This window comes from Protopterus annectens, chromosome 2.part2, assembly GCF_019279795.1.
Source record: "Protopterus annectens isolate FY-2018-M chromosome 2.part2, PAN1.0, whole genome shotgun sequence".
NCBI lineage: Eukaryota > Metazoa > Chordata > Ceratodontiformes > Protopteridae > Protopterus > Protopterus annectens.
In genome coordinates, this window is record NC_056730.1 from 159,322,605 (window position 1) to 159,340,943 (window position 18,339).

At 39.2% G+C, this 18,339-nt stretch overlaps 1 protein-coding gene across 1 annotated transcript in view; it reads left to right on the forward strand.

Moving 5' to 3' along the window:
- IPO11 (importin 11) overlaps nt 1-17,274 on the forward strand; it is a gene marked incomplete in the record, with an annotated part of 3,749,854 nt that extends 3,732,580 nt beyond the window's left edge. The window contains 1 exon segment of the mRNA XM_044063824.1: nt 16,272-17,274. Within this exon segment, the coding sequence (XP_043919759.1) occupies nt 16,272-16,436 (165 nt within the window).
- Nucleotides 17,275-18,339: the final 1,065 nt, after the last annotated feature.

Here is an 18,339-nt window from a genome sequence, read left to right on the forward strand (position 1 = left end):
ATACTTTCTTTGGGGGAGTCAGTGTTTTCTTCTCAAGCCCTGACCATTCCTATTACACATGCCTAGGATCAATGTGTGATGGTCATTAGTGAATTTTTTAACTGATCACACACCACACACACACACACACACACACACACACACACCCACACCCACACACACACACACACACACACACACACACTGGAGCAAGTGCTGTCATGCAGTCTCCAGGCTTCATTGAGAGCTCTAGAAGAAGAAGGGTAGCCCAGATGTATGCATCTTTCTGTCCTCCATAAGTGGGGCAAGGCATCACCCCCTCATCACTTACTTTCTCTCCCCCCTCACCAGCTCCTCCACTGCCTGAGGCACTAGTTGAATGTTAGTTGTCTTGATCATTGAGTTGTTTGTGGTGTTTTGTAATAACTGCTGGTGTTGTGCTTTGTCGGAAAGACAATAATTGGTGCCCCTGTGGCAGTTAAGTTGGTGATTTCATCCTACTTTGTGGTTGTGATATTGTGGTACCTGGGTTAACACTGAGGAAAATGCTGTTTGTGCACAGCATTAGTGCTCTGAATGGTACAGAGGGCTGCTGTGTCATTTTGAAGTGGATGCATTGTGTGTTTGCTTTCATGTCTCTCATTAAGAGTGCAGTGTTGCTTTTTTATCTTACCTTAAAATCATTAGCATTTTATTTTCAGGGTGCTTGCCATCTTGAAGATCACTTCCTTGCTCTTGTTAGAGCAAAACAAATGGCTTTGCTTGAGACTACTGTGCACTCTGTTAAAAAATGTCTGTCTTTCCCAGTGATGTATGACAGTGGAGCACATATCCATGAGTTCATGAGGCTAATTTTAAACTGTGAGAGCCAATAAAACTGGATAAGGGTTGGGTGTGGCCAGTCATGGTATTCCTGTGAAGATGCTTCCAAAAGGAGGTTGTCTTTCTTCTATAAAAAGAGTTCCCTTGGCAAGTGGTGATTTTCAGTATAGATGAGAAAGACAGGGTGTTTTATTTAAACCTGGCTTGGCCCCATGTGTTGTCATTCATCCATGTCTTTATTGGAGGAAGACAGATGGTGCAGGATATTTTCAGTAAAACCCCTTACAATGTGCTGTATGCACAGGATACAATGTTTAATCTGGAGCTTCATTGGTCATAGGCTAAAATCCATCAATGTGAATCCAAAAGAACCTCTGTGAAAATAAAAATAAACCAATAAAAATTAAAAACAGTTCATGGTGTTTGAACAGCAAATAGCAAACAAATTGCTTCAACAGTACATATAAAACAGAAATTGTCTTCTGAATAGACTCACTGTACTCCAAGACTGAATCTTAAATCAAGTGCAATGTAGTAGCCACAAAAAGGCAACAGCTGCTATTACATTCTCATCCAAATGGAATATGTTATAAATCCACCAGTGATGAAATGAAATCCACCAACAAATGTTCCAAAGTCCATTAAAACAGAATTTTATTATTAATACCACCAAAAAATAAAATAAAGTAAAACATGAGAGCAGGTTTAGCACTTTTGTCTTAAAACATTTGAACTTGTTCAGAACCTTCCATCTTTTAACTGTCTTTCCATTTTATTTATATATTTATTTTATTTATTTTACATTTGTTTACTGGGATAGTCCGAATGGACACAGGTCCATTTACAGTGGAGGCCCGGGGAGAAAAGCTCCACAATTAGATTAACATCAACATGGTAATACAAATAATAATATAACAGTGATAACTGAGGTAAGTACAGGCATAAAAAGTCTAATACAATCCAGTCTAAACAATAAACAATACATCAGCAGTTGTTGTTTCTCTTTCGGCTTTTTCCCAGTAAGGGGTCGCCACAGCGGAACTCCGGTACGCTAGTGATTGCAGTAGATTTTTATGAAACGCCGAGGTGCCAGCTCAACACCCAACCTTCAACGAAGGCATGCCCATTTACGCACACATGTCTTTCGAATGCTACCCAACCGCGGGGAGGGCATGCAGACTCCACACAGAAAGCACTCCCAAGCCACACCGAGAATCGAACGGGAGAACCTATTGCTGTGAGGTAACAACGCTACCGCCGCACCACCGCGGCAGTCCAAACAATACATCAGCAGTAAGTTAGTAAATTTACAAAGATAGAGAGTCTTATACATCAAAGCTTTAACATGGATTAGTGAGATAGGATAAAAGAATAAAATAATCAAATGATTAGACATGACATATTATGCAATTTCAAGTTGACAGTAAGATACCTAACTGTAGCGTATATACAGTAGAGATAGCAGGAAGGAAGGTGTAAAGTGTGCTGAGATTGTGAGATTCATGTAATGCATGGGCATAGCCGTGTATTCATAAGATGTAATTTGAGAGCATTTTTGAAATTTGTATTAGTGGGGGCAGAGGTCAGAGAAGGGGGGAGGTTATACCAGGATCTACCTATGGCATGAGAGAAAAAGAGCTTTCCCCTGAGTTATTTTTAGCTTTATAGGTTCATAGGTAGGTACTAGGCACTAGGCTGTCTGCCCGTGGGCATTTATAAGCCTAGCCAGAGTGTGTCGGCTTTCGCTGCTCCATTGATTGATTAACTGATCCTCTTTCAAGCAGAGCCAATGAAATGATCCCAGGGGTGTATTTTCTGTTACCCATCCACTTGTCAAAGTTTCTCTTGAAGAGTGTTAGTGAGGGGCTCTGCCTGATGTAATTTAGAATTTTGTTCCAAAGCATGGGGAGTCTCTGTGACAGGAATCTATCACTCCAGCATGTTCTATTTATTGTTGTGGCGACGTTTAGCTCACTAGAGTGCGTGGCTCGCAGTGACTTGGATTTTTTTAGGTGGAGCATGTCCATCAATTCTGAGTTGGACATGGCTTTGTAAGCCAGGCAGAGATCACCTCTGAGTAAGCGGTATGCCACTGAGTACAGCCGGAGTTTTTTCAGTTGGGCTGCATAGGACATATGTTTGAGGCCAGTAATCCTCTTGGTGAGGTACTTTTTTGGTCTTTCCAGCTGTTGGAAGTGTCTTGTGAGGTACATCCCAAATGGGGCATTGTACTCTGATGGGTCTAGTGAATGACAAGTAGAGGGGCACTATAACCTCTTTATTTCTCGATGCGAACCCTTTAGTAATTAGATGGGCCACATAGAAGGATTTATAACTACTTTGGCAATATGATTGTCAAAGGACATATTTCTATCTATCTGGGTCCCCAGATTTCTTATTACCTCTTCTGTATTAAGGGGGCTGCCACCTATGTGGTAATTTGTGGGTGTTTTGTTTTTCCCAAATGGGATGACTATGCATTTTTTGGCATTTAGCTTGAGGCCATGACTTTGACACCAGATGTCGGTCTCAGTAAGGCCGTTTTGGAGGATGTCCATGTCAGCCAGAGTGTCAGTTATGGCTCCCAGTTTGCAGTTATCGGCGAACTTGGTTAGTCATAGTACTCCTGTGTTTGCCTGTACTTCTGAGAAATATATGCCGAACAGTAGGGGTCCCAGGACCGAGCCTTGCGGGACACCACTTGTGACTAGTTTAGAGTCAGACCTGGAGCCCTCTATTCTTACCGTGTGAGTTCTGTCTGCAAGCCAGTTGGCAACCCATCTCGTGACATAGGGGTTTATGTTCAAGCTGGTGAGTTTTTCTGTAATACCCGAGTGGGGAATGGTTTCGAAAGCCTTGGCGAAGTCAAGGTAGGCTGTGTGAACCACCTTTACCTCGCTCGAAGGAAGACAACCAGGTTTAGTAGGCATGATCTGCCCTTAACAAAGCCGAACTGGGTCGGGTCAAGTGTTTGGCGGTTTCCAATATCTTTGTTAATGAGTTCCATGATGATGCACTCCATAGCCTTGCAGACCAGGCTAGTCAGGCTTATGGGGCAATAGTTACCAGGGTCCGTTGTGGCCCTTCGTTGTGGAGAGGAATAACTGTTGCTGTTCACCATTCTATGGGCACATAGCCTGTGGAGAGGCTGAGGTTGAGCAGCATGTTTAGGTGGGGGGTTAGTTCTTGCTGTAGTTCATGCAAGACGCAGCCTGGGACACCATCTGGTCCCATTGACGCTTTTTTTTTGGCTTTTGAAAGGGCTGTTTTCACCTGTGTACGTCTGTGATTTCTGGGACACTACACTTTTCCAGTATTGTTGTGGGCCCTTTTGGAGGTGAGAGGGGGGTGAAGTTTGCACTGAATCTACCTGCCAGGATGTTGGCAATATCAGTAGGTTCAGTATATTTTGTGCTATTTTGCACTAGTTCAGTGCATATCTGCGAGTTGCCACTTAGATTCTTAACATAGCTAAAGAAGGCTTTGTGGTTATCTTTTGAATCCTTGGCTATTTTTCTTTTGAAGTTAGCCTTGGATGGTTTCATGAGGGACCTTAGTTCCTTACTGATACTGATCAGGGATGTCTTTCCTTCTTGGGATTTGCTTTTTTTATGAATTAGCTTCCTCCTTCTATTGTATAGCCTGTTTATTGCAGGGGTCTACCAAACTGGTTTCCTTCTCTTAAACGAGTGAGTCTTGGTTTTGTTAGGGATGGAACTATCCTTGCATCCTTGTAGGTGCTCATAGAGTGCATTTGTAAAGGTTTCTGCATCTGTCGCCCATGTTGGTGATGACCAGGTCCAGTATGTTTTCACCTCTGGTAGGGGAGTTTACCAGCTGATCCAGGGTGTTTGAGTTGATGAATTCCAGGAAGCGCTGGCCCTGGGAATTTGTACTCGAGTAGTTTTCCCAGTGAATGGTAGGGTAATTGAAATCGCCCAATATCAGGGTGTTCAGTAGGACCTTCATGTTTTCCAGTGTCTCCAGAAAGGTGGAGTGATGGTCCTGGGTCATGGAGGGTGATCTGTAGCAGGCCACAATTTGCATTGCAGATTTGCCTGATGTTAGTTGCACATGGATGATCTCAGAGGTATCATGCTGCGCCACTAACCTGGAGGTGTAGGTATCCTTAATGAATGTGGATACACCCCCTCCTTTTGTGTTTCGGTCTGTGTTCTGTGGCCGAAACGTGTGGTATGAGTTATAGCCCGGTAGTGCTGGGGTGCTCTCTGGAGCCTTGAACCAGGTTTCAGTTACTGCACAGATGTCGACGTTCTCCATACTGAGGAGTGCTTCGAGTGCATGCATTTTGAGATTTAAACTCCTGGCGTTGAATAGCATAACCCTTAGTTTTTTGTTAATTGTGCTGTTTTCGGAGGTGGGTTTGACTTTTGAGCCTTTCCTAAAAAATGCACTATGGGGGCAGCAAGAGCCTTGGCCAGTATTCAAAAGCCTAGGGGTGACAGGTGCAAGCCGTCTCTTGTGAAGCAACGCGGCTTGATAAGCATGTCGTCCCAGGCTGACAGACACTGGATCCCCTTTGAATGACACCAGAAGCTTAGCCAGTTGTTGAAATTGATAATTTTTTCTTTATACTGAGGTATCATTCTTGGTGAGGGCAGGATGCTACTCAGGGTCAGGGTCATACCAGCCTGGGCTGCATGATCAGAGAGCTCTTCCATGTCTCTTTTCATGTAGTCCAGGGAGGTACGTCTCAGGTCATTCACACCAACATGAACAATGACAGAGTCATATTTGTACTTGTTCTGGAGTGACTTGAGTGCTTGTGTTATGTGGTGGATTCTGGCTCCCGACAGGCAGCTAACAGTAACCTTCTGCTTGTCTAGCCTAGTGAGTGGGACATCAGTGTGCCTGACTGTAGAGTCACCTATTACTAGTGTGTTAGGTATGTTATTTCGCCTTAAGGGCTGTGATTGTGCGGCACACTGATTTTGTGTTTCATGTGTTGTCTGGTTTGTAATGGGAAGTGCAGATTATTTGGGTGTCTGCTTTAGATTTCTCTGATGCTTTTGCAGGTTTTTATTTAGAGCCTCCGAGTATGATTTTGTGTATTTATATGTATTTTTTTGTCAGTGCTGTTTTAGTAGGTCTGTTTGCGGCTGGAGGTGTGGTGCAAGTGTTAACCTTCTCCTCTTGACTGTCTGTTCCAGTCGTGGGTGGAGACAGCTTAGCTTCCAGTTTGTCTGTATAATTGCATCTCTCGCATATGTTAGTGTTTTGTGGTAGGAGGAGAGGGTTGTCTGTGTACATGAGGCAGTTGTAAGATTACCTCAGGATACCCAGATTCACCAGCTGGACTGGAGAGTGCACCTGAAGTTGCCCTTTGGTCATGCCTGAATAGTAAGGTGAGCTGCTTAGTCACGTGGTTGGTGAGGGGTGAATAAAGAGCCTTGCCCTGCTGGGCAATCAGTGTCAGGGTATATTAGTGCTTGCTATTAGGTCTAAGCAAATGCTGGGCTGTAAGATGCTTTTTGAGTGCTTAGGTTGAGAGTTAGACTAGTTTCAAGGGAAAAACTGAAGAGAAGACTTAGTGGAGCCGGGAATAATTTAACCGTAACTAACCGGCACTGCCCGGTGTGCAAAACTGTGCAAACGCGGTTTTTATAGTAGGGAAATGAAAGAGATAGAAATTAGCCCAAAATGGCCAATAAACTACTAACGTCTGGGCTGGAACCACTCCTCCAGGGACAGATAGGTTGCTCAAAGCTCCCCTCTCTCACAGGTGAACAGAGAAACTTCCTTCTATCCAAGTAAGGTATGGGCAACTCAGAAACTAGTATCACAGCCCTGAATTCAGCAGTAGCCTGAAAACTGGACTATACTCGCTTAGAAAGGCTGGAAACCAGGAATTTTTTTGTTTTTTTGAAAAGAAAAGTCAAAAACAGTAAAAAATGCATTTAAAACAGCTTTAAACGACTTCAAACGATCAGAAAAGGCTATATCACTTTAGTGTGTAGCCTACAACAGTTAAAACAAATTATTTAAGCAAAAAACAACTTTTTGAAAGTGCAGGCAGTCAAATAAGTACAATGCAGAGGATGGATTTCTCAGTAGACTGGAGAGGATGATTAGTTCTGTATGGAGAGAGTAACTGGCTTAGTGCTGGGGTCTTTTTCAGGATGTCTAACAATATTATAGGTAATGACTAGCTGGTGGTAGAGTAGCTGGGGAAGTTCTAACCATCGCAGTTCCCTTAGACATTGACAGTGAAGGGTTCTGCAGGTGGAGTTGTTGGCAAACTTGACAATTTTATTGTAACAAGATTAAAGTCTGGTGATTTTCTGACTTGGGTAAGAATTGGCACAGCATACATTAGAGTGGAGAGTAGATGAGTTTGGGCTAGAGTGATCCATGCCTGTTCTGAGAGGAATTGTTTATGCCTATATAGGGTTCCTGTTTTTTTGTGGACCTGTTTTATGGTTTGTGAGATATGGACATCAAAGAGTAGGTTATTGTCAATTTCTACACCAAGGAGTTTGGTATGGTCAGAGTGAGATATGATGGTACCATTTTTGGAAGAGATTGAAAAGGATAGGGGTTAGGTATAGATTTGTTGGGGGTGAAAAGTAGCAATTTTGTCTTATTGGGATTTAGGATTAGTTGGATACCAGTAATCCAACTTTCTACAGAATTGAAGAATTCTTGTGTGAGTTGTAGAGTGGAAAGTGTTGGAGCAGAGCAGATAGGAGTTGAATCGTCAGCGTACTGTATAAGGGAGGCATGCTGGGTGGAGGTGTGTAGATTGTTGGTAAATATGGAGAAGCGTAGTGGCCCTAAAATTGAGCCTTGTGGTACACCTATTGTAGTTGGGAGTAAAGGAGAATTGTATGCCCTGCCATTGAACTAATTGCTGTCTATGTGACAGATAGCTTTTAAACCAGGCAATAGTGGAAGGGGCAAAGGATAGGGAGGCCAGGGAGTCTATGCTTTTGAGAGATCTAAAAATATTGCAGAGAAAAAATTAATTGTGTGAAGGTTGACCTGGTTGGTGAAAGAGAGGAGAGCAGTTGTGCTGTAATTTTGCCAGAAGCCATGTTGTGTGGAGGAGAGAAGATTGTGTATTTAGGAATTTCATGACTTGAGAGTGAATACATTTCTCAAGCAGTTTAGATAAAGGGGATAGAATGGCAAACTTTTGGGGGTCTTTTGAGTGTTTGTTTGTTTTGGACCCCGAGGAAATAGTTCTTTTAGTTGTAAGTCTCAAAGTCATGTCCATTAATGTTAAATATAAGCAAAGTTGACAAAGCAAAATAGGATATATGTGAATTGTATGGAATGTTATATTAAGCTCCTTACTGAATACGGTTCAAACACATGAAAAAATTTATTCTTGGGTGTTTTTTTAATTTTTCCAGTAATGATGAAACTTTCATAAAAATATTTTTATTTTTTTAGATTCATATGATTGTTTCAAAAGTTTTGGATTTTCTAACAAGAATATTTAATTTAAGAATACACTTTCAAACAGTGGATTTGTAATCACATCACCCAGAAAGGGCTGACTGTGGAAGCTAAACAGGGTCAGGCCTGATTTGTTTTTGGATGGGGACTGTCTGGTAACACCAGGAATTTTACTTGTACGTTTTGTTGTAGTACATTGTTTTAAAGTGCCTTTAAGAGTTTTTGTTACACAGTGATGAAGCGGTGCTTTACAAAATATTATTTTGCCACTTATATACATATTGACATATATTGTGTTTTTATTTTTATATTAATTCATTTATGTAGTTTATGCACATTGTTTACTATACCTTTAAGAAACAGCAGACCATGAAATGATTATTTAATTCAGTCTTATTAATTATACGGTATAAAAATGGGGTAAGAGCTAAAAGATGGCAAGTTCTGAAGAAGTCCAAATGTTTTGTTAGGACAAAAGCACTAAACCTGCTCTCATGTTTTACTTTATTTCATTTTTCTGTGGTGTTAATAATAAAGTTCTGTTTTAATGGACTTTGGATCATTCGGTGGTGGATTTCCTTTCATCGCTGGTGGATTTATAATATATTCCATATGCATGGGAATGTACAACAGCTGGTGTCTTTTTGTGGCTACTACATTGCACTTGATTTAAGATTCAGTCTTGGATTACAGTGAGTCTGTTCAGAAGACAATCTCTGTTTCATATGTACTATTGAAGCAATTTGTTTGTTATTTGCTGCTGAAACGCCGTGAACTTTTTAGTTTTTATTGTAAAATTCATCAGTGGCATATGCATTATGTCTTCTGGAAAGAAGCCTAGTCGAACTAACCTAGTCAATAAATGGTAAATAAAATATAAGTAAAAAGTATATAAACATGTAATTGATTACGCAGGGAAGAATGTAATAAATTATTTTAAACAGGTATTTGACAGTAAGTATTACCTTCCTAAAACTTTCCAATTAATACTGTAGTGTAATTATCACTCATTTTTTATAAGGATTCAGTGGTTACAGTTGTTATACAGGTAGGTTATTAAAGGTTGAGTTCACTGATTCTGAAAAAGCAGGCTGTAATCTCCTTCACTTGTAGGCCCTGTAAAAATGTTTTACTGCTTCCTGATTTTATTAGAGTCCATCATGTCCATAATCCAAAACAAAAGGGGGAAGTACAGTATTCCTGGTTCAACAATCTGTGCAGGTTAGATATTTCTCAAGCCCAAACAACAATCTGTGCAACAGGGAGAAAAATATGTTTCAAACAAAAAGATTTTTTCTCTCTCTTTAAACGAAGCTGTACAGAACAGACACTAAGTGTCATTCCAAAATGAGTGAATGCAGTTTTGATAACAAGCATGTATGTTAAAACCGTTCCGTTCTACTGTACACAGCTGCAGCTTTACTGAAAAGAACAGTTGTAATTTAATATATCCAATATAATATACGACTTTTGCCACTTAATTTCTGAGAGGAGTGTTTGGTCACCTTGAACAAGGATCTGTGACTCACTTGAGGGTCTAGCTTCTTGCAGTAGATCTGTGGAAGTTTCATTATGTTTTTGTAGGAAATAGGCTGCCTCCTTCTAACTGTTTTAGTTGAGAAGGTGTTAAGAAAGGAGCCAGGTTTAATCAGCTTCAGGCTTGAGTGGTTGAAAAGATCCATGAAAGTATGACAAAATAAATAAATAAACACTGAGTAATGCCATTGTTTTCCTCTGCTGATGAGATGATGTGTATGCTGTGTAGGGTGTTGTTTTATTTAATTACTCTCTCTTGACTGTTTTGGCCCCCATTAGGCTTGTGGGACTCTCTTCAGGGTAGACCCAAGGGGGTATTCATATAGACTAGGAGTAATTTGACTATGTCCCGGGAGAACTTTCCCAGCTTCTTCCAGTAAGTGCCATGGGATCTTTTACATCCATCTGAGGTACTGATAAAACTTGCAAATGAGACCTCGGCTTAATGTGTTGTCTGATGAAAGGCACACACACACACACACACAGAAGTGTGACAGCCTCTTCATCCTACACTGTGGCATCAGTATTGGAAAATAAATCCAGGTACTTGGTGTGAGAATAGATACTACTACCTTTTGATCTTCCAGCACCAAAGGTATGTGTGCTACCTGTTGAGGTGTTGATATTTTGATGATGTTCAGCCACCTCCCCAACAGATCTAATGACATTAACCCAGAATATTTTCAATATAGTTGAAAACTGGCTCTTTAACCATCAGCTGTTATTAAACCCTAACAAAACAAAGTTGATTCTTTTCTCCCCCACTTGTAAGTCTTCCTCACTACTCTTTACCACAAAATCTAATAATGATACCATTATCTCCCCAAACCAAACTCTTAGGCGTCGCAGTAGACAACACCCTCAAATTTGATATCCATGTCAATCAAACTATCAAAGCCATTAACAAAAAACTTGGCTCCCTCTATAAGATCAAACCTTTCCTTACTCCATTTGCTAGGACTGCTATTGCGCATTCCCATCTACTCTCCACTCTTCTCTATGCCTCCCCTCTACTCACTAATTTGAACAAATCTGCTCTTAGCAAACTCTCCAGCTGTTATAACCATATTGCTAGATTTGCAATAGGCACGGCCTGTAGGACCCACAAACTAAATCTTCTGGGGTGGGTAGAATGGCCTATCCTACTTCAGTACAACCAGCTTATAATTGCCCATAACGTTCTCAACCACCCTGATAATACACCTGCACTTGAAAATATCATCAACCCTTATAGCAACCTGAGGTCACTTCACTCTTCTAATAAACTACTAGTTCAAACATCGAAAATCAACAACTCTGCTGTGGACTCTGTTTGCTAACTCTGTTGGCAAAACTTGGAACACTCTTCCTGCTGATCTTACTCTTGAACCCTCTCGTACTCCGTTCAAAAAAGCCTCAAGCTATACTTTAAAACTCAATGGCTATGTCCTTGTTAAAAACCTGACTAGATCCTCCTCTATAGTCTGTAATCATGTTACATTGCCTTATCAATTTGTCAACACTGTTTTAAAAATGTATGCTTATGTTACCTGCCTGCTGAAATGGAGCCTGTAAACTGTGTTTAAATTGTAATAATTTTGTGATTTTTACTGTATGTTCTTCCTTAGAGCTTTTCTCCTTGGGCCTTCGCTGAAAATGGACATGTATCAAGTTGGACTATCCCAGTCAACAAATGTAAAATAAATAAATAAAAATAAATATTTTTGTACTTTTATTGAATGCTGCAGGTATAATTTTTAATTTTTTTGCACTGTACAGTGAAATAGAATTCAAGGGGCTGGAATGAATTGAAAGGGAATTTGCCAGGTGGCAGCATGTTCTTTCTTCAGTGGCATTAATAAGTATTTAAGTATGGAGATGTCAGGGAAATAGTGTTTGTGTTAGAAATTTCACCACTCATTGATTTTTTGGCTGAGCATTTGTATTCATTTATGTTTGGTGAACCAAGAGTCATCAAATTATAATTCAAATTCTAGAGCAGTATCCTGTCTTTGTTGTTCCGTTGGGACTGGTTCATGAGCTAGTATTGTAGTTGTGCCATTCTGATTGTTTTTAAGTCTTCTGTCTAGTTTTAATTGGTATTGATGAATCTTGCAAGTTTTCTGTTGCATATGTTGTAAAGTGGGGCAGGAGCTTGTTTCATTAATTATAGCATTCATTGTCAGTGTGACATCACTATGCTGGGCCAGTAATCAAGGAGCCTGAATCCTCACCACTAACACTGGAGAGAGGCATTCACTTGTAATAGAAATGGATATAATCAGTATTTCCAGATGCGGACCTCTCTGCATCAAGCACAATTTCCCTTAAGAGCACTCAGGGCACACATTCAGCCCAGGGTTTGGGTGTGTCTTTCTGTCTCTCCCCAGGTCTCCAGTAAGGCTCCCCACTGGCACTGTGAAACCAGTGCTTTGTGTCCCTGCCCCAAGTAGTTGACGTACACATTCTTTGAGATTTAATTTTCACACACACCTCAAAAAGCCTGGCACAGATTACCCACTCTACCAACTTGCTCAGACTATAAGGTAGTTTTACCACCACCAATCAGTTACTGTAAGGCTCTTACAAGGGTACTCAATTATTCTGAGTGAAGTTAATATTAATACAAATAGCAATGCTGACCAAACAGCAAGGCTTTCAGCAGTGGCAAGGGTTATCACCAAATAAATATGTGCAAATATGCTCAAAGCTTAAATATTCTCTACAAAAGGACCAACCACAATGAAAAGTTTAAATATATTTAATAATGAATAAAAGAACCAGAAAATGCTAAATATCTATTTACAGTAAACACCAGAGTTTGAGTCATAGGGAATATTAAAAATAGCACCAATGAAAGGTTTGCACCGTTATAGAAAAACAGTGCTTCTAATGTCACTATATTTTCCTGACTAATCTGTAGAATTACTGTTCCCTAGTTAAGTTACTTACTACCACAAGGCAAGATGATGTGGGTGGTCCTTGTTGTCAGATCCAATGCAGAATGCTGAGAGCAAACTCCTACTAATATCTAAATATTATTTTTGGCTTACAGAATGACATCACACACATCTGGTCATCTGATTGTTTCCCATGCTATCACCAACACTAGAAGATGACACCTATGTGTTAGACTAGACACAGCTTTTCTCAGGTCTCCTGGAAGTCATAAAGCCGTAAAACCATTTCACTCTTCCTACAGGAGCTACAACTATTCTCTAGCACAGACCTTGCATCTCTGTTTCCATGAAAAACTGTTGGATAACATCTTTTTGGCTTAACCAATAAAGTAATTTAATTTCAAAAATATTTTGCAAAGTCAGGTCGATTAACATTAACTTCTTCACTTACAGTATATGCTGTTACAATGTATACATTTAATTCAGTTACAATAATACATGTACATTTCTTTTCCTTCCAGCAGGGCACACTGTTGATACATTTTAACATAAGTCAACCTCACAAATACATTTTCAGTACAAGCATCTGTACAAATCAGTTTGGTATACAAGTGATATATAATTATTTACAAAATTCCAGTGAGCTGTGCTGGCATGTGTTACAAATCCACTGCCCTGTTTCTCCTGGCATGGCTGGCAGTACCTGTTATAGTCCCAGTCAAATTATAAAAAATAATTTCAAAAAGCTTTGTGTAAGTTATAGTTTTATAACATCAACATCTCCTCACCTTATCAGTCATCCTTTTGATAGCGTATTTTAGCATATATCATATTAATATGGATATTGCAAAGTTTAGCCACAGTTGTTTTCTGGGGCATGAGTACAAATCTTAAGTGTCTAAGTAAAGTCAACCATAAGTAAACCTATACTAACAGACAAATGTGATAGGTTGCTATGCAGTGACAGTTTAAAAAATAAAGGAATGTCTTATTGGCTTTTAACCAATGCAATTGTATGGCAGAACGTCTTTTAATGTTCTGTCTCTTCACACTGATGCTAGTATCTAGGGATAGATTACTGCACTTGCATGCGCCCTTGTATATGACAATGGTTGCACAATGCTCTGCATTAGTCCATTGACTTAATGCATTTTGATTGCCAGTTATAGTTTTGAGTCTCATAGTTCATTCTGAATGGATATGTTTTGTTTTCTGAATTTTAAACTTTAATTTTAAGACGGCTGCAGTTTTACTTTGAAGGGAACAATTGCACCTTGCAATTAAAACATCTTTGTATGGGTTTTTTTTTAGTTATCAAAAAAGAAATGGTGGCCATATTTTTTTAATTGGGTAGCTGCACTGTTTTGTATTTCAGTACAGCTACCAAACTCATGATTATGGGTAATAATGTATTTATCACAGCAAAACTGATTCATGTGTTCATTCATTGATATTTCGCAGTGTTAATTATTTATTTATGTGCAAATGCATCATATTATATTGCATCTTGTCTTACAAGTAATCAGGTAGGGAAGTAGAAGAGAGAGTTAAGATTCATATACCAAGCCGAATCAACCCTAGCGATTACTGGTGTTACAGAGGAAGAAGAGGCACAGCCTTTTGTTTGTGATTTAAATCCTCCTATTTAGCCATTAAAAAACTCAGACCTTTAATACATGCTTTTGCTTATACATTGATTGCCTGTTTGGCATGCATTCATCAGGATTAAAATGCAAACGTCCCTCTTGCAGCTGCTTTTCCCCTACATCTCAGCAGAAAAAGAGATGTTTATAATTTTCTGATCATATTTAAAATAAAATCTCTGCAGACATTTTTATATCTTTAGCTGCATTTGAAGAAACACGCTTCATTCTACATTTGAACTTCACCATAGTTAAGTTTCTGAAGTTTCCTTTTGTGGTCATGGCCACATCAGAACTTGGGTGTATCTGTGGAAAATGGTATCTTTTGGGGCAGTAACCGTAGTGAATAAGTTTTACGAGTTATAAGTTATCTGCACTGAATCATCAGTTTTCCAACAAGAGGTACATAATAATTATACAAAGAAGTAACAGAAGGAAATTTCTTTCTAAAACTGAGCTATACATCCATTTAGGTTTATCTGTTATACTTGTGTTTTTTTTAGTTGTAAATCTATTCCCGTAGAAATTAAATCTTGATCTAATTTTGTGATTAGGACTTTAGCCTACAGTTTGAAATGTACCAGGTATACATAGTTTCTCATATCCTGCTCTTCCTTGTCTGTGGTGAAGGATATTATTCTAACAGGATGATTGGAACTATGAGACAAGTCAACAAGTGTCAGCACTCCAGAGTTAGCAAACTGTTGCCAAAATGTCACTACCCCCATTTTCCTAAGCACTTTAATATCAGTGGTGCATGCAAGACACTTTTACTTTCTAATTCTCTGAGAAGTAGCTACCAAGAAAATGATGTACCTGTTTCTCACAGTACTACTGCGTCATCATGTAGTGTTTGGTTCTGTGCCTGGTATTGCAGTCCTGCAGAATCCTGTGTGCAAAGCAGGTTCTCTACTTACCTTTCAGCCTGTGTTATTGTCTGCATGTGCAAAGAGCACTTAGGAACCCAATGAGTAAGGCCAAAAATTAATAGTGTTGTTTCTATCAGGGCATTCTGTAGGACTTTAGTCCCAAAGCTAAGTTAAAAAAAACAATTAAAGGAAGACTGGTGGAGTTAAAGGGAAAAGTGTAGATATCTGAAAGTTATTTTCAGATGTGATACAGAAGTAAAAGCAAATTATTCTCTGAGAGTCACACATCATATATATATATATATATATATATATATATATGAGTGAGACAGTCTGTCACAGAGGTCTGGAAAATCTTATTGGGGACTGGAAACTGGGATAAAAACAATTCTGGAACATTTTTAAAGTTTTCTTTTCAGGTTTATTGATGAAAAGTATTAATGTTATACTTCCTTTCTGTAAAAATTTCAAAATTGTTTGATATTACGTTATTTGTTGTTGACTAATATTCAATAAAACTAATATTTCAGAAAGGAGAGATTTAAATCTATATTTTCAGTTCTGCTTTCCATTGCTTTGATCACATTGCTGTAGCACCTACTGGAAAAACAGCATTTTATTTGTTTCATGGCTAGAATTTTATTTTCCCCACCTGTAAAAAAACTAAGGGCTTTTGCCTTTTTTTTTTTTTTCTTTTTTGTGCTCTTGAAATGTTAAAAAATGCAGTTGTTCTATTAACAAGAAAGCTGCAGGATGCTAATATTCGATTGACTTCCAGTGTAGCAGGTTTACATGTTGTGCCATTCCTCTCTGTAGCTCAAACTAATTGGATGGCTGCATTATTTCTAAGAGGCTGAGAAATATATTGCAATAATTATTCTGTTAGTATGAGGGATTTTGGTTTATCTGTGCTTGATTTTTTTTATCAGCACAGTATGTTCAGATTTGTTGTTACAAAATATTTGCAGGTTAAACTGAACTGTAATTTAGTTCTGAAGTCTTGTGCCACTGCAATTCCTTTAAGACATGAGTCAGTGTTTTGCTAGCATGACTTATTATCACTGACGTGGGAAAATGTTCAGTGTTACTAACATGAGTATTTCTCTTATCTTTTTTTGCAGCTTGCATTGAAGGACCCAGTACACAGTGTGTCATTGCAGCAGTTTGCCTATGAGAAGCTCAAGAAACAGCAAGATCTGCTTGGGGAGCAGGGCTTTCAGGCCCTAATGCAAACTGTGGACACAGAAATAGTTAGACAACTGCAGGAGTTCTTGCAGGGTTTGTGATTAAACAGCAGCATCTATCCACCTCTACAGAAAATCATGCTGTGCACTACCAAAGCTTCCATCTTCGCAAACAAACTGATATAAACCCTTGTTGAACTGTAAAGAAACGGAAGGAAGGAAAGAGGGTTTCAAATGTTTAAGAATTTCATGCTGCTGCAAAAGTAGAATCCAAATGAAAGTAATTAATGCCAACAATGTTTACAACTGTATTATACGTTTCTGTTTATAAAGACTTGAACTTTGGTTTACACTTTGTAAAAATGATAAACAAAATGGAGATTTCCTACAAAATGAGACATTACTTCTTGTTTAACTATAGTGCCTAAGGAAAGTGAAGGAAAGCTGTGACCCGATTAGCTGGAAAATTTGAACTTGTCAAAAGGATAGATCTGCTGTAACACCTGCTTTTGAGTATTACTGTCCTTAGATTCCTTTATTATTTTAGATTGTTTAGCTGTAGAAATGTACACTAATTTTATTATTTTCAGCATACTTGATCAAGTAAGGTAGAGAGTTTATCCCTAGTTAATTCTGTATTCAGCTCATATCTACCCCCCCCTTGAAACTGAAAATTGTTTAAAACGAAACAATTTCTTATGTTTTATTCTCAAGCTGATTCAGATATTGGATTTGCATCATGTATACAAGAAACCTTGTGTTTTAACATCCTTACGATGACTAGTAATAACCCATTTTTAGAACGTTGTTTAAAGCTGTATATATAAAATTGGTATCTTTCTATCAAAAGCTGGTTGCTAGCTTAAGCTGCATTGGTGTGTACTAAAATGCCAATGCCTTCATCATGAGAAAACAATAAAGCTTGAAGGTAAAAGTTTAATATTGTGGCCTCTCTGTGTTTAGACATAAAGGAAAGCCAGAAATGACTACTGCATGCCCATGTGCACAGTTATCAAAAACGTGGAATTGAAGAGATTAGTTTTAAGAGACTTAAAGACAGTGAGTAACAGCTTCCTGCCAATGGGTGCTCCTCAGTTCACAAACACAGCTTTGTTTTTTTTCCTGTTCTTTTGATGTCCTCTTACTAGACTCCACTGAACAAACATTGAATCATGAATATGAAGAGCAGCCGTCACCTATTTTTGTAGTTTCTTTCCATCCATGCATTAATTCGGTTGTCATTCATTCTCTTTATCTCAATTTCTTCAGGTGGAACTTTACTGTTTTTTTTCATAGCCCCTTTCTTTTAATATATAAGAATAAAAAAAAACTGTAAGTTTGGGAGGCAGATTGCTAGGAGGGACCTATGTAAGCAGTTTATTTTCTGCATAGGACCAAACCCCATTATTGTTGTTTGACCTTTTATCTTGTCATCCTTCCCCTCCATGAAATCCAATCAGTGTAAAGATCTCAAAGCTTTCTTGCTCCATGAGAAGGTTAATTGCCTTGTAGTTACCTTTTAGTACCTTCAAACAACCTTTTTCCCATTTCTACTTGTGCAAACACCAAGAGAAGAAGCAACACTGTGAGATTAAGTAACATCCCTGGACCTTCAGCCAGCGATGCAAAGGGAGCAGAGGTGCAGCAGTTGCTTCTGCAGTGGTTTCTTATGTGATTTGCTTATTGGATCCTCATTGTTTCCACCGAATTACAGCTGTGACTTTGAGATTGGATTCTGTGCCACTTTTGTTTCAGTCAGGTACAAGTGAGGGAATATTTTCATTTTTGCACCTTCCTTTCCAGAGCTGTCCTTTCTTCCTGTGGTGGCATGGCCGGCCTTAGGCATAGGCCAACTAGGTGGCTGCCTAGGGCGCCACTCTAGCAGGGGCGCTTTTCTAGTATTGATTTGGGGTTGGTAGGCCAGGATGGGGGCACCAGGTGGTGTGGTGGGGGTGCCGTGGAGCCCTTTTGCCTAGGGCATCAGCTGACCTAAGGCCGCTCCTAT